We start from the raw sequence: 24,005 nt of genomic DNA, 5'->3' as shown, positions 1-24,005 counted from the left end.
CATGTTCTATTTATAAACATTTATTAACACAGCTACAATACTATATCCTAAAGCAAAAAAATAAAAATATATATTTTATTTACAGTTTGTTGTCTCTGGTTTCTGCTTTCCTCATCTTCTTTTCACTGTCTTCCTTCCATCCAGCATCTGTCTTCGCTCTCTCTCTCTCTTCGCTGTCTCAACATCTGCCCTCTTCCTTCCATCCACATCTGCCCTCTATCTCTGCCCCTTCCATCCACCATTTGCCCCAGTCTGCCCTCTTTCTCTCTCCCCCTTCCACCCACCATCTGTCCTTTCTCTCTGCCCCTTCAATCCATCTGCTCTCCCATCCATCCAGGGTCTGCCCTACCTCTCCCATCAATCCAAGGTCTGCCCTCCCTCACGCTCCCCCCTTCCATCCAGGGTCTGTCCCCTCTCTCTCTGCCCCCTCTTTTCAGCCCCCAGTTCCAGCCCCCTTATTCCACCTGCTCCTAGTTCCAGCCCCAGCCCACATCTCCCACCTGCCCCCCTTTTCAGCCCCACTATCCCACCAGTCCCCAGCCCTTTTCTCCCATCAGTCCCGAGCTTCAGTCCCCAGCCACTTCTCCCTGTCCCCTTTTCAGCCCGTAGTTTCAACCTACTACTACTATTTAACATTTCTAGAGCGCTACAAAGTGTACGCAGCGCTGTACAAACACAGAAGAAAGACAGTCCCTGCTCAACCCCAGCCCTTTTCTCTCACTAGTCCCAAGCTTCAGCCCTAGCCAGTTCTCCCTGTCCCCTTTAAAGCCCCCAGTCCCCACAGTTTCAGCCCCTGCCCCTTTTTAGCCCCCAGTTCCAGTACTAGCCCCCTTATCCCAACTACCCTCCTTTTCAGCCCCCAGTTCCAGCCCCCTTCATCCATCACATGCCTTGCATCCCCCCTTTTCAGCCCCAGGCCTATTCTCCCACCTGCCCCAGGCATGGACCCATTTTCCCTCCTGCCCCCTTGTCAGACCCCAGTTCCAGCTTCAGACCTCTTCTCCCATCTGAGCACTCCCCTCCCCAGTCCCCTTCTCCCCTCTGAGCACCCCTCTGAACACCCCCACCCCTCCCCAATCCCCTTCTCCCCTCCCCAATCCCCTTCTCCCCTCTGAGCTCCCCCTCTCCCATCTGAACCCCCCCGACCCGGTCCCGTCCCCCCTCCGTCGAGAGCCGACAGAGCCCTCTTCTCCTGCCACCACCCTGCCTTTTTAAAAAAAATCCATGCAGCGACACAGGCAGTGCCCCGCGTCTGCCCTGCGTGTGCTGTGAAAGGAGAAAATCGCCTCACTGGCGTCGAGCCTTCCCTCGCTGTGTCCCACCCTCGAGGAAATAGGAAGTTACCTCAGAAGAGGGCGGGACACAGCGAGGGAAGGCCCGACTCCAGCGAGGCGATTTTCTCCTTTCACAGCACACGCAGGGCAGACGCGAGGCGCTGCCTGCGTCGCTGCATGGATTTTTTAAAAAAAAGGGAGGGTGGTGGCAGGAGACTAGAGCTGTTGGCTCTCGATGGAGCATACACCCCCACCCGCTGACACCCGGGGCGGACCGCCCCCATCGCCCCGCTCTTGCTATGCCACTGATACAAAGTAACAAATAAAAAAATTAATATGCTGGAATATTGCCTTGGAGGATTCAGTAAAGGCTGACAATTCCAATCGATCCAACCGGTCCAATATGGACACTCCTTCCTTCCTTCCTTCCTTCCTTCCTTCCTCTTCTCTACCAGTTCTCATTCCCCTGGGAAGATAATACATATTCTCAGCAGACAGAACCTCTGCTTGAGGGTACAACAATACTTCTTTTAAAAATGTCCTAAGAATCTTCAAAGGTGGTAGAAAACAACTTTAAAGTTTGGAAAAAAAAAAAAGTCAGAAGGAAATTTAATGATCTCAACTTCCAAGCCCTATACAAGTTTTACAAAAATTCCAATCTATTATGGACCATAAGATTGTCTTTCACATTCCAAGCAGCCTCTAATTGCATTGTACAAACATGCCTCCATCTTGGCAAATTTTGCTTCCATGCAAGTACATTTTCCATCCTTGGAAAATTCACATAGCTGGGTTAAGATTCTTTCAGAGAATCCTCAGTCCTAGTAACCGTCAACTAAGTATCCTTCAGAGAAATATCCAACCCTGAAGAGGCAAACACAGACTGAGAAGAATTCTCTAGTTCCAGGGGAGGTTGAACCATCAAGGAAGGGGGCAATACCTACTACTTTGTTCTCTGTGGAAAACTTCTGAAACAAGTTCTCATTATGGGATTAATTGAACACTGTAGATAGGCCATCTCCATAAGAAGAAGAGCTGCCCACTTCCTTGAGTTGGGGTGTGGTGGGGGGCATGGGTCTTCCATTCAAACTCAAAGAGACTTCATTTGGAGAGCAAATACTCACAGGTTGGGGAAAATCACTAGTACTTCTCATGATCTATCATGCTGATTCACTCTTTCAGTCCTGTTCCCCTTTGATTTCCTCTTCTACGTATTTGGACAAAGATGAAAATACCCTATCACACCTCGCTGTTCAGGGTGCTCTGAAGGGGCTTCAAATAAGTGTTCCCCTATGGTCATGTCTGTTCAGGCACATACCTACAGCCACAAACCCATCACCATGTCCTGCGATAAGGCCCTGCATTTAGATGATATCAGCTGTGAGCACCTTCAACATTCCCTGCAGGATTGCTTGTATAACCATCATCTCCCTCCATCAAGTTGGAACTTCACAGCTATGACAGAGTTCTTCTAACAGGAAAATTGTTCTCTGCTGTCCTTGAAACCTATTTTATAAATGTGCACAAGTGCCTCTTTTATCTTTATAAAATAGGCATCTTTTTAGACTTCTCCTTTACATGTCCTATTATAAAAGTACCTTCTAAATTTGTGCTCTTACTTGATAGCATGGTAGTCTCATGATTTGCCTTGGTCTTAAATTCTGTTTTCTTCCTAATTGTTTTGATTCTAAATGTAAATATATGACCAATGAAATACATAATAGCCATTTTTATTTTTTATAGCCAAACAAGTTATGGAGCTTGCAGGCAGTCAGCAAACTACCTTCACTGACCTCGTGGCTCAGTTAGGATTGGCTGCATCTCTAAAACCAGAAGGAGAATATACACTTCTGGCTCCTCAAAATCGTGCTTTCGCTGGTAAGTAGAATTAATGAAAATTACTTGTTTGGCTGTTTTGCAATATCTAATCCATGTATCATCAGCAGCTAGCACCTCAAATAATATCAGCCCTGTAGTTTATAATTTTAATATAAAATTAGCCCTAAAGTACTAATACCCCACTGAAGATGTTTTTTAGTAGTCAATTCATATGATTTTTGTTTTTCAAATATTTTTTTTATAAACTTGTAGATGACCCTGTAAAAACAGATCAGCGTGCCCTAAAGTTAATTCTGCAGAACCACATTCTGAAGAAGAAGATTGTTCTGAATGAGCTTTACAATGGGCAGAAACTAGAGACTATGGGCAACAAAAATCTCAGAGTGTTTGTATACCGTACTGTAAGTAAACAATTCCAGAAATTATAAATTGTCATCTTTGACTGTAAGGTTAGCTACAATACTAGAAATTCCAATATGTTCCAAAATTCCACAAACACTATTCTGTAAATCTGAACTTTTTGATGCTACATCATTTACATACATTACATCATTGAAATCTTATTTGAATTTTAAACATCTGTTCACAGTTTTTTATGTTTTAGTGGTTCCTCACTTTGATTTTTGTAATGCTTTATAAGTAAGACTACCATTGACTGTGTTAAAACTGTTATAGACAACTCAAAATGCAGGCGCACGAGTACTGATGGGAGGAAATCGTTTTGAATCTGCATCACCTTTATTGCAAATGTTGAATTGGCTTCCCATTGTGTACCAGATAAGATTTAAGAGCTTATTCCTAGTACACAAAGCCCTTAGGGGCCTTTTTACTAAGGTGTGGTAGGCTTAGCATGGCCTACCGTGTGCAAAAACGACACTACCATGGGACACACTGAGGTTTTCCGCGGTAGTTTCTCTCTAAGCATGCATTAATCCTGCCCTGGAAAAAATATTTTTACTTTCCAGCATAGAAGGTATGCCCATGGGCAGAGAGTTGGCGTGCCTGCACTAATTGGGTAGCACAGGCACATTACTGTGTGCTACCCAATTAGCACAGGAGTAACACAGGAGCCTTACTGCCTCTAAATATGTGATGGTAAGGGCTCCCACAGTAATGGCCATGCGCTAATGGGGAAATTAGCATGTAGCCATTACAAAAACATATGGCAAGGCGGCCATTTTACCACCACACTAAAAGTGGCCACAGTGCATGGAAAACCCACACACTGACACCAGCGCTGGCCACTTTTTAGCATAGCTTGGTAAAAGGACCTCTTAATAATGGAGTTCCAAATGCTATAACTTCATCCTTAAGAATATATAAACTATTTTGAGCTTTGAGGTCAATGAATCAGCGCCCGTTGGATGTACCAAGACAGAAAAAAGTCCGACTTTGTGAAACTTGTGAACATATTTTTTTCAGTTTAGAGTCCAGTCCAGTAGACTAGGTGAACTGTGCCTTATACACCAGCTTGTTTATTCTGCCCCTGCTGCAGCCATTATTACTGGTGAAACATGGCCATGTTGGGCATAGATGATTGTTAACCTGGAAGCATTTTACTTCATTAAAGACTGCCTTTTTATATGATCTGCCTCTTTGTTTTATATCTTGCACGTTGGATTTGGCAGATTCCCTGCCTTGTTGTTTCTTGTCTCTAGGAGTTAGGGATGTACAGCCCAAACATTTTCATTTTGTGTTATTGCGTATGTCATTTCTGGGAATGTTCATTTACCTTATGTTGTCATGGAAACAATGTAGTGGTTGAGCACAAGTTTTCCCAATAGTTTGCACATATGTGTACTATACATGAATAAGCTCACGTATGGGAAGAGTATGCACTCTGTAAAAAGGTTTCACTCTTTTGAAACAATGCACACTATTTAAAACAAAAAACAAAAATGAAATTTTGTGGGTTTTCTGCTCATATTCATTTGACAACAACATGAAACGACTTGGGATATGTCAAATTGACATTTCCTATATTGTTTCAGACGAATGCGCTTCTCTACTAGAAAACAAACTAGGAAATCTAACAAGTACTGCTTGTGACGAAGACAAAGGCATTATATCTGTTTGAGAATTTATGTATTTCATATTTTCAGTGACAGGTCTAGTTAAAATAAATGTATGGGGCCAATATTCAGACCACAGGAAGCAGCACGGCTAATTCCCGTGGTTGATGTTCAGTTCCAGTGACCGGAATTGAATATCCAGTTTATTTTTGGCCACTATAAACTTGGCCAGCTAAGTCAATATTCATCACTAGCCTGCTAAGTTCATAGCGGCCAAAAATAGGCCTGCTATTTACGCTGACTTATTTAGCCACAAAGCTGAGCCAGCTAGTCAGCTATATTGGATAATGTAGCCAGTTAGCCACTATGCACTGTCTGCAAATATTCAGTGGGAGATAGCCAGCTATCTCCTGCTGAATATTCTCAGATAGCCAATTAAATGCTATTTAACTGGTTATGACCACTGAATATTGGGCAGGTAGCGTTTTATTTATTTATTTATTTATTTATTTATTTATTCATTCATTTATTTGCTGCATTTGTATCCCATATTTTCCCACCTATTTGCAGGCTCAATGTGGCTTACATTATGCCGCTATGGTGATCACCATTAACGGAATGATAATACAAAGGAGTGGTACAATCAAGATACATGAAATATCACTTTTCTTTTAAATATTGACCTCTCTGTTTTCAAATGCAATGAAAATGTGCTTTCTTAAATTGCTGGTGTGCATAACATTGTAGTGCTGATGTTGTGAATGTTCTTTTGCTGTCAGTCCGTGTGTGTTGAAAACTCATGCATGTTAAGAGGAAGCAAGGAAGGAAGGAATGGTGCTATTCATACATTCAGGAAGATCATCAGACCATCTGAAACGTCATTCTTGGACACTCTGTCACGGGACAAACGGTTCAGGTAAGAGGAACTGCCAGGGCAGGATTAAGGCATAGGCAAATTAGGCATGTGCCTAGGTCTTAGTATTTAGGGAGGTGGTACCCTAGGGTCGACTTTTGCACTGGTAAATTAATTGCTGGCAGAAAGAAAAGTTAGAGGTGAGAAACTGAAGTCACCATTGCCCTCAGAGGACTTTCTAGTCTCCCTAACCCCAGTGCACCATTCTCCAGCAGGCAAGAGGAGTTGGTGAGTAGTGTTTCTTACTTGCTACTTCCCCCTCAGCAATCAGAATCATGGGTCTAAAGGAGGTATTTAAGGAGTTTAAATATTGGACAGGGGGCCCAACATAAATCTTTGCTTTGCAGCCACCAACGCATTCATTCTGTTTTGAGAACTGCACAACTTTTGATACACAAGAAAGCCTTTGTTCCTTATACCAGTAGCGTTACACAGGGTGTCTATCCGAGTCCTGCAACTGAGTATCACTGGTACCCAGAGAACTTCTGAGATCCACAGGCTTCCCAGATATTCAGTGTTGGAACCAATGCCTTATTATGCAATTGGTAGGTTGCTTGCCTACTGCGCCCATGACCTTAATGCAAATCCTACACTGGAATTTCTATCAGGAAGCCTGCCTTTAGCCATCTCAGCCATTCATCCACTTATGGTCAGTAAATGAGTACCTGGCTTTAGTCAGGGAGGGGAGAGAGGGGTTGGCATAGATGACTGGGAAAGGCAATGTCAAACCACCCCATTGTCTGCCAAGAAACCATCATGCAAGTGGTGGCACCCATGGGTTATTTGCAATCTGGTAATTCCATACAGGGAATGACCTTATTCTTTACCTCCCTGAATTAGATCTGGCTCTGAATATCTGGCACAAATCAGCCCACAGAGGTCAACAGTTATAAAAACACTGACCTCTGCTAGCTAAATATAGGGAGGCCTGTTTTATCAGTTATGGAAAATTAAACATCTTAAGCCATATTTGAATAAGGATGAGTTTTGTATCCTTTTGGACTACTGGGTCTGCCTCAGAGGGAACTGCACAGGATTCAGGGGCCCTTTTACTAAGCCGCATAGGTGCCTACATGCACCCAATGCACGTCAATTTTGAGTTACCGCCCAGCTACCACATGGCCCTTGCAGTAATTTCATTTTTGATGTGCGTCCGCTATGTGCGCTGGAAAATATTTTTATTTTCTGGCTCGCGGGCGGTAATTGACATTTTATGCACGTAGACCATTACCGCCCGGTTACCATGTGGGACCTTATCGCTAGGTCAATGGCTAGTGGTAAAGTCTCAGACCCAAAATGGACGCGTGGCAATTTTTATTTTGCCGCACTTCCATTTTCAGCCCAAAATTTTTGAAAGGCATTTTTTACAGGTGCACTGAAAACTGGTTCTGGCCACGCCCAAAACTCACGTCTACACTCACTACTGCAGGCCATTTTTCAACGTGCCTTAGTAAAAGGGCCACTCATTTGGTACATCATATGCCAGCCCAAATAATTATTGACATTAAAAGAACTGAACACATTTTGCCTGTTCATAAGGCTTTCTGTTGGCTTTCTGTGGAGCAATGTGTAGTAGATTATTAACATTTTGGTTGGTGTATACAATTTTTTGTCAAGAGGTGCCACAGGGTTTTTTTTTCTAAGGTTTTGCTAGCTGAACTCCATCAGTTTTTGTTGCAAGTTCCAAGTGGTATTTTGTTGACATCAACCCAGTGGAGGACACTTTTTTGTAAAGACCCTTCATTCTGGAAAGCTACACCACTGGGGTTAAAAATAGTAAAGGACATAGGGAATTTCAAAAATGATATAATGCCTGGCTTTTTAAATGCTAAGACTAATTATATGTGAAGCTATGTTTTAATGTTTTGAGTTAATGTGATTATTGGTTATAAGTTACTTCATAGCCATGTTGGAAAAGGCAACTTATAGGAGTCAATATTAAAAGTGATTTAATTGGGCAAGAGAGGCTCCTAGCCAGTTAAATCGCCTACCTGAGACTAGTTAGTGCTGTGGAATATCAGCATTAACTGCCAAACTTGAAGCTAGTTATTTTGTGGGCATTCCAGGGGGCAGAGTTGGCATTGATACAGTTAAGTATCAATATTCAGCACTTAACAGCATTAGGGTCCCTTTTACAAAGCCACGCTACCGATTCTCAGTGCAGCAAATGAGAGGAAGCCCATTCAATTCCTATGGACTTCCTCTCATTTGCCAAGTGGGAATTGCTAGCACGGTTTTGCAAAAGAAGCTTTAATTTAACCAGACAAATTGGACCACATAAAACAGTCCTGTCTTTCCTGTAACTCTCAGGCAGTTAAGTGCTAAATATCGCACTTAACCGGATAAGGAATGGCAGACCGCACAAACCTGGATATTCAGTGCCTGTGCCAGGACATAACGCAGGCAGTGGTCAAACAATGCTGACTGCAGTTGGCTGAGTATGTACTCTATAAGGTTGTAAAATAAAAAAAAACATCAGAGCCCTACAACAGCTCATTCAAGGATTTCACCTGACATGGTTTGAATTGCCCAGACAAAGTACTCCTCCTCATCCCCTTAGGAAATTTATATCACAGATAGTAGTCAAAGGCTGTACCAAGTTCACATCTTATTTTGTCCCAAACTGAACTTAGTACTGGCTGACCCTCCCCACCCCCACCCCAACCCCTGAAAGCAGTGAAACAGCACAATCCAATCATATCAATATGTATGATTCAGACCACCAGTTACGACAATATGACTTTAAGGTATGCAATTAACCTTCTTGTGCTAGCATTTGAAGACTAACATCCCTGCCAGTTTCTGGACACTCCCCACCCCCAAGTGGGATAAAAAGTTCCTCTGCAACCTGATTCCTCATCTCCTCTTGTGGAGTGAGTGCTGCAGACCAAGAAGCAGTCCCAAGTAATCATGATATGCTAAAGGCTCAGAGCTACAGTGTCTTCTCACTCTTGCTGCTTCCATGTCCTTCTCCTGCCTACCACCTATAGTAATATCCAAAGGGTCTTTATGAATAACTCCTACTTCCTCCCACACCGCTCAGATTTTTCTGTTGTCTAGCTTTGAGAGTACTGATGTGCCTCCTAAAGTTGTTTTTGGTTCCACTACGATTATGATGCTAAATAACATCCGAAATTTGGGGATTCTGCTTTGACTTTAAAATGGCATGTGCAAAAGGTGACTAAAAATGTCTTTATGAAACTGCATATATTGAGAAGGTTTAAGATCTTACTCAGTTATAGCAATTTCAGAAAAGTAACTCAGCACATCATTACACCATGTTTTGACTACTGTAGTGGACTAATGCTCAATTTAAAGAAGACTTAATTATGAGCATTACAAGTAGCTCAAAATGCGGTAGCAAGGGTCTTGACAGGAAAGTCTAAATGTGATCATATTTCTCCAATGTTGATAGAATTACACTGGTTGCTGATTGAACAAAGGATCAAATTTAAGATTTTAAGCTTGATGTTTGAAGTGCAAAATAGAAAAGTGTCTCCAATATTGGCATCAAAGTTATATGTGTACCAGCCTAGGTGATAGCTGAAATCTGGTGGTCAATGCTTTTTTGATGTTGCCTCATATCAAGTTATTAGGCTGTAAGAATATAGATATAAGATCTTCTCAGTGGCATTCCGAGGGGCGCTGACACCTGGGGCGGATCGCCGATGCGCGCCGCCCCCCCCCCCCCCCCGTGCAGCGTGACCCCCCCCCCCCAGCGAAGGGACACCCCCCACCCCGGCGAAAGAACCCCCCCCCCTGGGTGCACGCCGCTGGGGGGGGTGCCACACGCCGGTCAGCATCGTTCGTTTCCATGCTCCCTCTGCCCCGGAACAGGTTACTTCCTGTTCCAGGGCAGAGGGAGCATGGAAACGAACGACGCTGACAGGCGCGCGGTGCACCACCCCAGCGGCGTGCAGCCGGGGCGGACCGCCCCCACCCCCTTGGTACGCCACTGGATCTTCTATATAGCTGGCCTACTTCTCTGGAATGTTAGCCCAAAACGGCTGAGAGAGCTTCAAAGCTTGAAGGAATTTAAAAAAGAAATTAAAACCTTATTATTTACTGAAGCCTATAATGCACCTTAATTTGTTCAAGACTAAAAGCACACTTTGTTGAAATATCTTGGAATTGCAGCATTTAGAATAATGTATACTGAAGAGTAAATTGTGTGTCTTAGTCTGTGAGTAATATTGTAACATGTGTATGAGTTTTACTATTGTGAATGTACTTCTGTAATCCACCTAGAACTTTGGCGATGGTGAGGAATATAATTTTTTTTAATAAATAAATGATCCAATTGATACTAACTGACCTGAGGAGACTTTTGCCCCACATAGGTTTGACAAAAGAAAGTCTTACGAAGGTCACCTGGTTAATAGCATAGGATTAAACTATATACTTTATGTAGATAATATTCAAATTTTCTATGAGGTGAGGACAGATCATGCCAAGAGATTGTCTCTGCCATCCAACTGCCCTTCCATGATTTATTATTGAATGAATCAGAATACATTTACCATGGTCTTTGCACCTCTTACACTCTCCTTTGTTGTTACTGGTATAATCTGAGGTAAAAATCCTGGTGGTTACTCTGAACTCGGTATGGAATGTATTAACAATTGAATTATATAGTTTACATAGTAGATGACGGCAGAGAAAGACCTGTACGATCCATCCAGTCTGCCAAACAAGATAAACTCATATGTGCTGCTTTATGTGTATTCCTGACTTTGATTTGTATCTGCCATTTTCAGGGCACAGACCATAGAAGTCTGCCCAGCACTAGCCCCGCCTCCCAACAACTAGCCCCGCCTCTCCCCACCGGCTCTGCCATCTGATCTCCGCTAAGCTTCTGAGGATCCATTCCTTCCGAACAGGATTCCTTTATGTTTATTCCATGCATTTTTGAATTCCGTTACCGTTTTCATCTCCACCACCTCTTGCGGGAGGGCATTCCAAGTATCCACCACTCTCTCTGTGAAAAAATACTTCCTGACATTTTTCTTGAGTCTGCCCCCCTTCAATCTCATTTCATGTCCTCTAGTTCTACCGCCTTCCCATCTCCGGAAAAGGTTCGTTTGTGGATTAATACCCTTCAAATATTTGAACGACTGTATCATATCACACCTGTTTCTCCTTTCCTCCAGATCAGCAAGTCTCTCCTCATACGTCTTGTAACAGAAATCCCATACCATTTTTGTTGCTTTTCTTTGCACCGTTTCAATTCTTTTTACATCCTTAGCAAGATACGGCCTCCAAAACTGAACACAATACTCCAGGTGGGCCCTCACCAACGACTTATACAGGGACATCAACACCTCCTTTCTTCTGCTGGTCACACCTCTCTCTATACAGCCTAGCAACCTTCTAGCTACGGCCACCACCTTGTCACACTGTTTTGTCACCTTCAGATCCTCAGATACTGTCACTCCAATATCCCTCTCCCCGTCTGTACATATCAGACTCTCACCGCCTAACACATACGTCTCCCGTGGATTTCTACTCCCTAAGTGCATCACTTTGCATTTCTTTGCATTGAATTTTAATTGCCAAACCTTAGACTATTCTTCTAGCTTCCGCAGATCCTTTTTCATGTTTTCCACTCCCTCCCGGGAGTCCACTCTGTTACAAATCTTAGTATCGTCCGCAAAAAGGCAAACTTTACCTTCTAACCCTTTGGCAATGTCACTCACAAATATATTAAACAGAATCGGCCCCAGCACCAATCCCTGAGGCACTCCACTGCTCACCTTTCCCTCATCCAATCGAATTCCATTTATCACCACCCTCTGGCATCTGTCCGTCAACCAGTTCCTAATCCAGTTCACCACTTCAAGTCCTATCTTCAGCCTGTCTAGCTTATTCAAGAGCCTCCTGTGGGGAACCGTGTCAAAAGTTTTGCTGAAATCTAAGTAGATTATGTCTATAGCACGTCCATGATTCAATTCTCCGGTCACCCAGTCAAAGAATTCAATGAGATTTGTTTGGCACAATTTACCTTTGGTAAATTCTAGTAATTGTAGCCTATTCAGAACTTGAGTCTGTTTCTTTGCAATGACAGCTTGTCTGTATTAATCCATGCCCTAGTCTTGGTGGTTTTTAGATTACTGTAATGCTGCTTTCATTAGATTGCATAAAGTAACAGACAGCAATGTATTCAAAACACTGCCACACAAGTGTTTACGGGATTAGAGCACTTAGTCACATCAATCAGCACTCAGGAACCTTCACCATCTCTCTGTCACCTCCAGGATTTGTTTTAAAACACTTTTTATGTTGAAGGCTCTTTTTGGCTTTGGTCCTAGAGATTAAGAGCCCTGTTTACTAAGCCCTTAATTAGCAATTGCTAATGCTAGAGACACCCAAGTATTCCTATAGGTGTCTCTAGAGTTAGCGCAAACTAAAAAGTTAGCACGTCTACAGTATGGCTTAGTAAACAGGGTCCTAAGAAAACAATTAAACATTTGTTTACTATCCTGGGCCTAATGCTGTTCTCACTATGCATTACTCTGTCACTCTCTTGTCTTTCTTTGTCTGAAACTAAATATGTAAACCCAAGAGAGTGTAAGCTTTAAAACAGGACCTGCTCTCTGGAACTCAGGGGGGAAGTTATATAATGTGGGCTACCATTAAGAAATGTTATTTTACTGTTAACTTTAGGAATTTGTAACAAGGTCTCATTGCATAAATGGGACCTGTGGTAAAATAGCTCGACCTTTAGAAGGCTATATAAAACCTGGCTACTTTATAGCTTTTTCAATTTTAAGTCCTTTTGTGTACTTATGTTTTTTTCATGTTTTTAATGTGCATATTTTGCTGTATTTATGCTATTTTTATGTACATTATAATTATGTCTTTTGAATGCTCCCTAAACACTTGTTTTCTAATACAAATAATGTGTAAACAGCCAATACATAAACTGGGTCATCTGGTGCCTTTAAGGTCATCAAAGTCAGCAGAGTGGCAGTCAGTAGGGATTGCTTCTACCAGAAGGGCCTTTCGTCATCATTGAACAGGAGAGGGGGGGAGGAGTCAAGAGAAGTCAGCCAAAAATGGTGAACATGAGGCTTCTGAACCCCTTGCTACCCCCTTGGATGGGGGTTGGCTTCAGCTGGGAGGGTATTAACTTGTCACAGACCCCTGAATTCTATAAAAGACGCTAAACCTTACATGTGCAAATTTGGGTGATTGCCTAATTTGTACACACAATTTAATTAAATAACAAGCTAATTAGTGCCAATAATTGGCTTGTTAACAATTATTGGCACTAAATAGAGTTAATTGAAATATATGCATATAAATTTAGGTGAAGGATCTGTGCCTAAATTTTACATGTGAGTTCAAAAAGGGGGCAATGGAATGGGAAGGTCATGGATGGAAAGGAGACGTTCCTAACATTTATGTGCATTGTTATAGAATGAGGGGGGATACACACCTAATTTGGGCATGTACATTTTTCCACGTAGGCAGGAATTTAGTAAAATTCCCTTCTGAATATTGTACAAAACCCTTCCATATTTGTAAGATTCAGTTTAACTGAGAGTGGAGGAGTGACCTAATGGTTAGTGCAGTGAGTTGTAGACCTAACAGTCAGCAGTGGGTTGAGATCCTGGGGAACTGGGTTCAATTCCCTCTGCAGCTCTGTGTGATCCTGAGCAAATCATTTAACCCTCTGTTGTGAATAAATTGCCTCAACTCATGCTCAAAAGAGGCAGTATATCAAATCAATAAGCTTGGATTATCTGATTTCTAGTATGAATTGTTGACCATCCATCTACTAAAATTCTCCATCAAAGCAGATTAGTATTATGACTGATATTTCAAATGTTGAACCAGTAATATAACACAAAAAAGGGCTATTGTATCAGGGTTTTTCAGCTTAAATTGACCTAACATTTTAAAGGCAGTGCAACAAATCTCAGGCACATTTTTTTTCTGTTAACAGTATTTTCCTCAGCTTGATTGAATCTGCAGGATTAAAAGATATCCTAACTGAAGAAGGTACCTGGACTTTCTTTGTTCCAACAAATGATGCTTTCAAAGGTCTGTCAGATGCAGAAATGGAAACCCTGAAGAGTAAGTACAGATAACAAATCAAAGCTGCAGTAGGCAAACAAAATGACGTTCCATTTTGATAGCATTTTTTTATTCTATTTATCTGTCTATCACACTTTATATTCTGCTAACTCCAGTTAGAAGACTATCCATAGCGGATTACAGAATAACATTCACAAAATAAAAACAAATCAAACACAAAATAAACATCAAAATAAAACAACAACTAAACTACATGGCAGACAACAGTGAATCCCAACAGCTTACTCAAATAGCCAAGCCTTCAAATGTCAGAAAGATAAAATTTTTCGTGGTTTGCAAACTCGTGTTTTTCCAAATCTAGCAAAGGAAAAGCAAAGGCAACGGAAAAAAGTTTTGCAAATGAAGCAGGAGGTACTCCAAATGGGAGCAACATTTTATCTTAAATACCCATGTAAATGTTTAATTTCCTACCAGTCAGTGAAATATGGATATTTTGATCTTGACCAATTGTCCTCTTTTATAACAGCTAGAAGAGCTCTTATACAAGAAAAGACCGAATAGAAACCTGTCTGAAACGCAATTTGATGTAAAGATTATTTTCCTTTGTCTCCTTTATAGGACTATTGGACTCTGGTAGTGGACTTATATGAAACTATAGAATTATTTAATTTGTGTACAGATAATTTCCTTAGAATTATTACCATAGTGAAATTTTTCTTTTGCAAGTGATATGCTTGTATAAAGTGTATAATAATAAAGAGATTTAAACATTTAAAAAAAAAAGTCTTCAAATGTCTCTGGAAACCCCCATAATCCTGCTCTTTCCTCAAAGCCTCCACAATTTTAATCCATATTATAGGATAGGGTGTGCACGCCAATAATTTTCATTTTGCTTAGGGCCACTTTTACAAAGGCGTACATTAAATATGCATGTGCTAAACGCTAGAGACTCCCATATATTCCTATGGGGGTCTCCAGCATTTAGTGTGTGCTAAAAACGCTAGCATGCCTTTGTAAAAGACCCCCTCAGTTTCCTGTTCCATTTATAGGATTTTTTATTTTTCCTTGTTTGTTTTTTCATTTCATGGCAATATTGTCAATAGTGTGCCCTACTGTTCAACAATGCACACTATTGCACAATGGTGTGCACTGTTATTCAGTAGTATGCACTACTGAGCAATTGTGTACTCTATTGAGCAATGGTGTATTCTGTTGAGCAATAGTGTGCACTATTTGACCAATATTGCACAATAGTGCACACTACTAGTGAAAACATTTTAATAGTTTTCCTGTCATTAAAGGTTAAAAATGACATGAAATGGCATGGGACATTCCTATTATAGAATCTGCCACCTAAACCATAGACTTTTTCTGTACTCACCAGGCAAATTTCTTTTAAAAGAAGGGACACTCAAAAGATTCAAATTCTGTGACCTCAGAACACAGCCTGGACCATAAGGTGCCGTTTGACCCTTTAAACAGATAGTTCTGCTGCCATGGAGAACATTAAAACATTGAGGGCTTCTTTTACCAAGCTGTGGTAAAAAGGGCCTTGTAATAGTGGCGGGGGCTGTTTTTGCCCCATGCGCCAAGGTACATTTTACCACAGCGGGTAAAAAGCCCCTAAAAAACACATGGCCATGTGTGGCCATGCGGGGGGGGGGGGGGGAGCACTTACCACCACGCATGAAGGTGGCGGTAAGGGCTCCCGCAGTAACCCGGCAATAACCAGGCAGCACATGTCCAGGTTAGTGCCACGCTAGAAATTACAGAATTATTTTCCATAGCACCGGAAATGGTGCGCGCTCAAGGCGGAACTATGGCCAGCAGCCGTGTTGGGCCGGTGGTAGTTCAAGGTTGCCGTGCGTCAGCCCTTTAGTAAAAGGGTCCCTAAGGGCTGTTTCCCAAAGTGGTGGTACAGATTAGCAGCGTGCTGAATGCAATGAAGTCCATTCATTTCCCTTGGGCTTCTTCACATTCAGTGCAGGATAATTGGTAGCAGTGGCGTACCAAGGGGGGGGGCGTTCCGGGGCAGAGGGAGCATGGAAACAAACGAAGCTGACCGACGCGCGGCACCCCCCCCCAGTGGCGTGCACCCGGGGGAGGGGGGTTCTTTCGCCGGGGTGGGGGTGTCCTTTCGCTGGGGGGGGGTCGTGCTGCACCTGGGGGGGGTGGGGCGCATCAGCGATCCGCCCCGGGTGTCAGCCCCCCTAGGAACGCCACTGATTGGTAGCAGCATTTTGTAAAAGGAGCCCTAAAAATGCAGACTTTAAACATTAATCTTCAGTCTATAGGCTACCAATGCAAATTCAAGAGAATCAGATGGATATGCTCATGAACAATATATCCCACAACCAAAATGCCCAGCATTATTCTAGACTAATCTAGTGGCTGCAGAATCACAACATGCAAACCCAAATAAAGGGCATTACAGTAATTTAGACCATTTAATACCATGCTTGTAAAACTGTGCAAAAGTCTTGTATTGATAAAAGATGATGTAACTTTTGAACTCACCATTATTTATAATAGCAGTTTTCACTTTCGTAGCAACTTGCAGCTTGTGAATCAAAGATCATGCAACTTGAGGAAAATGTGGAGGCTGAGAAAACATGCCGAGAGTTATGAAATTTGAATGCAGGAATGATCACATCATCAATTTTAAGATATGTCAAAGGTTTATGCTTGCTCATTTGCAGGGGATAAAGTTGCTCTTCAAAACATTCTTCTTTATCACTTGATACGAGGTATATTCATTGGAGATGGCTTTGAGCCTGGAGTCACAAACATTCTCAAGTCTATTCAAGGAGGCAAACTCATGGTGAAAATAGTAAGTTGATATTTGCCTTACACTAATAATAATTGTGGATTTCAGGACACCTGGATAAGCTGATTTTCATGCACTCTGTATTACTTTGTATATCTGCAAAGTTTTCCTTTAAAAATCCATGGTAAACTAGTGCTAAGACGGTCTTTATGCCGTGCACTTTACAGATGGAAAACAAGAAGAGTAAAGTGTTATTTATTTAGTTGGATTTATTAACCGCTTTTATGAAGAAATTCACCCAAGATGGTATACAGCAGGTACAGTTTAACATAAAACTTGCTATTTTGTTAACAACACAACAATAGTAAAATAACCAAGAATACACATAAATTCAATACATGAGGTAAACTTGAAAACAGTAAATTGAAACCTAATCACAGAACTACCGTGAAACAGTATTAAAAAATATACACATTTAGCAGCACATGGACTTCAAGTACCAGAGATAGAATACAGTGTAAGCATAATACTAATGATATACCTAATAAGCATGCATTAGAACATCAATTAACATAGATATGATGCTAAAGATTTTCTACAATACGGCTTACCATGTAGCTGAGGGACCAAGAGCAGATATATGATGGGAACAAGATGTGTGGTACAGAGTCAGTAGGGATAATTTGATGGTTAGCTAAACTCAAGGCAAGTTCTTTGTATAGTTAAGTAAGAGCTAAGAAACTGATCTAAGTTACAGTATGTGTAGCAAGCTAGTCCAGGTACAGAATGAGTGTACAGTCAGTCACCCTATGTATGAAAGGCTTGGGAGAAGAGTCAAGCTGCTGAGATTTCAAAATATACTTACTTTTTCCTGCCTGCCCTAATCTCTCCTCTACTGTCACTTCTTGGACCAAAGCTGTTTATTCACAGAAATCACTTGGGAAAACTGTCCTTATTAATGTCTTCAAATTCTGCCCCAATATAGAACCAAGCACATAGAAATAACTTGATATTGATGGCAGTTTTAGAACTGGTCGCATGAGTGGATGTGGCTGGTGTACATGTGCTGCACATTTTGAAAGGGAAATATACACATTTAACTTCCTTACACATGTACCTAACAGTGGCAAGAAGATTTGTACATTTGCAACTGCTGTGGAATGTCCCTGGGAACACTGTTTAATAAAACATGGAAAAGGACACATAGGATCTATACCTAGGTATACTTCTTTATATATATACTAGCCGTTGAGCCCGTAAAAACGGGCTGGTATTGAGGTTTTCCTACCCCCGCGGTCACCACCGCTCCCCTCCCCCCCCCCCCGCGAAGTCGCCACCGCTTCCCCCCCCTCGAAGTCGCCGCCGCCGCCACCCCTCCACCTGGCCCGGGCCCTCTCTTTACTTTTGAACTTACACATCCATTCGCCGAACGCAGCAACGCACATCAGCTGAGCTGCCCCTTCCTTCTCTGCCTGTGTGTGTCCCGCCCTCGCTGACATTACGTCACAGGAGGGCAGGGCCACAGGCAAAGAAGGAAGGGCTCAGTGCAGCTCAGCTGATGTGCGTTGCTGCGTTCAGCGAATGAATGTGTAAGTTCAGAAGGGAAGAGAGGGCCCGGGCCAGGTGGAGGGGTGGCGGCAGCAACCTCGGCGGCGCAGTTTCCCTCTCTGTCCCGCCCCCCCGTCATCACGTATTGACGCGGGGGCGGGACAGAGGGAAGTCTCTACTGCGCATTTGCGAGTGAGTCGGTCACTCGCCATTTACGTACAGTGGGGGAAATAAGTATTTGATCCCTTGCTGATTTGTAAGTTTGCCCACTGACAAAGACATGAGCAGCCCATAATTGAAGGGTAGGTTATTGGTAACAGTGAGAGATAGCACATCACAAATTAAATCCGGAAAATCACATTGTGGAAAGTATATGAATTTATTTGCATTCTGCAGAGGGAAATAAGTATTTGATCCCCCACCAACCAGTAAGAGATCTGGCCCCTACAGACCAGGTAGATGCTCCAAATCAACTCGTTACCTGCATGACAGACAGCTGTCGGCAATGGTCACCTGTATGAAAGACACCTGTCCACAGACTCAGTGAATCAGTCAGACTCTAACCTCTACAAAATGGCCAAGAGCAAGGAGCTGTCTAAGGATGTCAGGGACAAGATCATACACCTGCACAAGGCTGGAATGGGCTACAAAACCATCAGTAAGACGCTGGGCGAGAAGGAGACAACTGTTGGTGCCATAGTAAGAAAATGGAAGAAGTACAAAATGACTGTCAATCGACAAAGATCTGGGGCTCCACGCAAAATCTCACCTCGTGGGGTATCCTTGATCATGAGGAAGGTTAGAAATCAGCCTACAACTACAAGGGGGGAACTTGTCAATGATCTCAAGGCAGCTGGGACCACTGTCACCACGAAAACCATTGGTAACACATTACGACATAACGGATTGCAATCCTGCAGTGCCCGCAAGGTCCCCCTGCTCCGGAAGGCACATGTGACGGCCCGTCTGAAGTTTGCCAGTGAACACCTGGATGATGCCGAGAGTGATTGGGAGAAGGTGCTGTGGTCAGATGAGACAAAAATTGAGCTCTTTGGCATGAACTCAACTCGCCATGTTTGGAGGAAGAGAAATGCTGCCTATGACCCAAAGAACACCGTCCCCACTGTCAAGCATGGAGGTGGAAATGTTATGTTTTGGGGGTGTTTCTCTGCTAAGGGCACAGGACTACTTCACCGCATCAATGGGAGAATGGATGGGGCCATGTACCGTACAATTCTGAGTGACAACCTCCTTCCCTCCGCCAGGGCCTTAAAAATGGGTCGTGGCTGGGTCTTCCAGCACGACAATGACCCAAAACATACAGCCAAGGCAACAAAGGAGTGGCTCAGGAAGAAGCACATTAGGGTCATGGAGTGGCCTAGCCAGTCACCAGACCTTAATCCCATTGAAAACTTATGGAGGGAGCTGAAGCTGCGAGTTGCCAAGCGACAGCCCAGAACTCTTAATGATTTAGAGATGATCTGCAAAGAGGAGTGGACCAAAATTCCTCCTGACATGTGTGCAAACCTCATCATCAACTACAGAAGACGTCTGACCGCTGTGCTTGCCAACAAGGGTTTTGCCACCAAGTATTAGGTCTTGTTTGCCAGAGGGATCAAATACTTATTTCCCTCTGCAGAATGCAAATAAATTCATATACTTTCCAAAATGTGATTTTCCGGATTTAATTTGTGATGTGCTATCTCTCACTGTTACCAATAACCTACCCTTCAATTATGGGCTGCTCATGTCTTTGTCAGTGGGCAAACTTACAAAATCAGCAAGGGATCAAATACTTATTTCCCCCACTGTATATGTTTGATATCCAGTGTATTATTATAGACCTTTAGTCTGTCCCAGTGTGGCAATACTTATGTATTTATTTAACACCTCTTTCTGCTCTAAAAGTAAAACTTGATTTAGCACAAGCAAATCCTCTCTAAAATTTATGATATATGCATCCTAATTTCAATAAATTGAATGCGGTTTTTTTTCTTTAGGTAAATGATACAGTTTTTGTAAATGATGTTCAGACAAAGGAACCTGATCTCATGACAACTAATGGTGTCATTCATATAGTGGATAAATTGTTGTTCCCAGCAGGTGAGTATTGTTTAAAATGCAAACTGTTTTATATAGCACATGGTACTTAATATGACTATTTACAGTGCTTAGGGTTTGTTTAGTGCTTGCCAACATATTATGAAAAGACAACATTTATATTTCAGTAAAATAGGAATGATACCTTGGGATAAAGCCATGGAACAGAGAATGTAAAAAAAAATAGCAAAGTCAGTAACTTTTCAATACTTTAATGAGTAAGATTCCTTGATAGTAAAATAAGGGAAATTGATATAATGTCATCTTTACTGTTTGCTACTGAACCTGTTCCAGACACGAATCTTTGACAGCTTAAATTCTGGCTTCTGGTTTACTTTTTCTAAAATAGTTACAATTAAGGGTCGTGTTTACTAAACCGCGCTATAGGTACGCTAGCATTTTTAGCGCGTGCTAATGTTACAGACACCCATAGGAATATAAGGATGTCTTTAGCATTAGTGCACGCTAAAAACATTAGCTCTTTTTAACAGATATGCGTTATGCAGCAATAAAACAAATTCAGGGGAAAATGGCTCACCCTGGCCTCCCGGTTCCAGTCCGGAGGAAACAGCTCTTTTATCAGCCTACACATGAGGTGCCCCTCCAGGCTCAAACCCCTCCGCCTCAGCGGGGGTCGCGCCATGCTGTTCCAAAATGGCGCCCGCTGCCAGCTCCACGGAGCGGGAAGGAACATCGCTCGCCATGCTTGGGCCGGCTCTACCATCTGAAAAGCACGCCTTACAGAGCCCCGCTGCAGATTTGTGCTTGCCACAAATGGAACAGCGCTTAACTTTCTCAGCAGCCATCGCCGAAAGCGGCGGAAATTCAAAATGGCGGATTCGCACCAAAATTGTCCCAAACGCGGGCCCTCCCCGGAGGAGCTACACAATGCTCTTACCTCACCAGACCGAGTCTCCGAGCTCCGGTCACGCTGCACAATCAGAAAAAAACCTCTTTTCTGGGATCGCAGCGCACTTTAGTAAACAGGGTCCTAATTTTGTTGCTGTAGTTGAAGTCAAATCAAATGCTGGACAAGAACATTAGAAATTCAGACAGAATTTAAGATAATAAGTATTGGAAAAAACTCAGTCCGATATTCAGACCGCGGGAGTTAACCAAGCTAACTCCCATGGTCGGCGCTGAGACCAGATTTTCAATGCCGACCCATTTCCAGTGACCGGCATTGAAGATCTGGTTTATTTGTGGCTGATTTGACTTTAACTGGCCAAGCTGATATTTAGCGCTCGCTGGTTAAAGTCAAACTGACCAAAGATAGGCCTGGTCTGGATGCGGCCAAATATGGCCGCCAAAGTTTGCCGGCGATGTGTTGAAAATCAGCGGATAGCCAGTTATATCACTTGATAAAACTGGCTATCTGCTAACCATTAACTGTGAATTTTCAGCAGGTCATGGGGTCATGTCTCACTGAAAATTCACAGATAGCCGTTTATTGGGCATTTAACTGGCCAGTTAAATACTTCTGAATGTTGGGGTGGGGGTAAGATATTACCTAGTCCAACTTTAGCTGTTCACTTTACCTGTACCATCATAAATAGAGGATTATTTAATCTGCACTGAAAACCTTCCAATGATGATTATTCCTCTACCTAACCTTACTAAATAGCATGTTGTAGTGCTTCATGCTTTACCTAATATTTCAACTACAATTTTGCCTTAATCCTATTCACATATATATGACAATATACCCACGTAAAATGTGTCCCATAAAATTACCCCGTGCATGAAAGTAAGTGCAATGACCATAAAGTATGTACAGCTATGTTTTTGGGACAGAACAGACAGAAATGTCTATGGCTGCGATCTAGTGGTAAATTTTGTCTCTGTGTCTTTATAAAATAAGCTTCAAATAATCACCTTCTTGTCCTCTCAGCCTAGTCACCCACAGTCTTTAGGGGTAATTCTCAAAAGACACTTGGATGATGCGTGATAAGCATAATTCTGTATTGGCAATTACACATGCATTTGCCATTATTAGGTGTAAGAACGTATGCTAGCTCAGGGGGCCCTTTTATAGAGCGGCAGTAAGCCCGATGTGGGCTTACCGCTCGCTCTTCTGGGACTACTGCCAGCCCAAAGCAGCCACCAGCGGTAGTCCCGCCCCAAGCGTGCACCATTTCCAGGGGGGGAAAAAACCCCTGGAAATGGCTCGAGCAGCGATAACCCAGCGGTAATTGTGCCGGATTAGTGCAAGAGCCCTTATCGCCACCTCAATGGGTGGCGGTAAGGGCTTCCCACCTTATGGCCAAGCGGTGTGAGCAATTTAGCGGGGCTTTTACTAGCTGCGGAAAAAATGGCCCTGGTATGCAGGAAAAATGGCCCCTGCCCGCTAGCCCAGGGCCCTTTTTCCCACAGCTTGGTAAAAGAACCCCTCAAAAGCTGGTGTAAATGCTCACTTTTAACTGCTCTCAGCATAACTGATAAAATTCTATAATCCACATGCTTAAGTGCTAAGCACACCCCCTAACCCACCCATGCTTCACCAGGCCACACCCCCTTGCAGTTGCACACCATGGATTTTGTGCACTGAGGGGCCCTTTTACAAAGTGGGAAGTAAGCCCGTTGTTCAGTGGGCACCAGGGGCGTAGCCAGACCTCGGCGGGAGGGAGAACCAAAACCCGAGGTGGGGACACTGTTTAGCCGCCTCCCCCCCCCCCCCCCCCCCCCGCTGCTGACCCCCCCTCCCCCCACCACCACTTTGGACTCCCCGCAGCAACCACAAACCCCCTCGCCGCCGCCCGACCCCTGCCCTGCCACCGCATCAGGTACTTTGTTTGCTGGAGGGGGTCCTCAATCCCCGCCAGCTGAAGAGTCTTCTTCAGCACCGGTTGACTCCAGCGCCTTCGTTGTGTGATCATCTGTTTCTAACGCCTTACGTCCTGCACGGGGCTACATGCACGGTGCAGGACGTAAGGATGATCACACAACGAAGGTGCCGGAGTCGGCCGGCGCTGAAGAAGACTCCAGCTGGTGGGGTTTGGGGACCCCTACCAGCAAACAAGGTACCTGATGCAGTGGCGTGGCGGGCAGCAGTGGCGAGGGGGGGGGCAATTGTAGAGGGAGCCAGGGCATAATCTGTGGGGGCCCATGCCCCCGTGCCCCCACGTAGCTACGCCCCTGGTGGGCACCAGTGGTAGATCCAGCCCCAGCGCCCGCCATTTCTCAAGCTGGGGAAAATAAGGCTTGATTTTTTTTTTGCATGATGGTTACCTGGTAGTAATCAGGCAATGCCATGCGCTACCCGGTTACCACCGGTTTAGTGCGGGAGCCTTTACTGCCATCTCAGCGTGTGGCGGTAAGTTCTCCTCCCCCCGCATGGTCACATGGTAAGAGCAATCTCACCACATGGCCATGTATTTTTGCAGCCTTTTTACCCACTGCGGTAAAAAGGGCCTCAGCGCGAGGGAAAAAAGGCCACTACTGCTACCATAGAGCCCCTTTTACCACATCTTATTAAAAGGGCTCCACAATTTGTAGAATCCCGACCAAGGGCA

The 24,005-nt window shown here is 43.4% G+C and overlaps 1 protein-coding gene across 3 annotated transcripts in view; it reads left to right on the top strand.

Moving 5' to 3' along the window:
• POSTN (periostin) overlaps positions 1-24,005 on the top strand; it is a 146,828-nt gene that overhangs the window by 79,246 nt on the left and 43,577 nt on the right. For all 3 annotated transcript variants that reach the window (XM_030200402.1, XM_030200403.1, XM_030200404.1), the window contains exons 9-14: positions 3,018-3,152; positions 3,366-3,514; positions 5,905-6,041; positions 13,987-14,117; positions 16,778-16,908; positions 20,394-20,496. In XM_030200402.1, coding sequence (XP_030056262.1) covers positions 3,018-3,152; positions 3,366-3,514; positions 5,905-6,041; positions 13,987-14,117; positions 16,778-16,908; positions 20,394-20,496 — 786 coding nt within the window. The remainder of the gene's footprint in view (positions 1-3,017; positions 3,153-3,365; positions 3,515-5,904; positions 6,042-13,986; positions 14,118-16,777; positions 16,909-20,393; positions 20,497-24,005) is intronic.

Source organism: Microcaecilia unicolor, chromosome 4 (assembly GCF_901765095.1).
Source record: "Microcaecilia unicolor chromosome 4, aMicUni1.1, whole genome shotgun sequence".
NCBI classification, from domain to species: Eukaryota; Metazoa; Chordata; class Amphibia; order Gymnophiona; family Siphonopidae; genus Microcaecilia; species Microcaecilia unicolor.
Note: the sequence above shows the minus strand (reverse complement) of the source record. Positions and strands in the feature narration are given on the sequence as shown.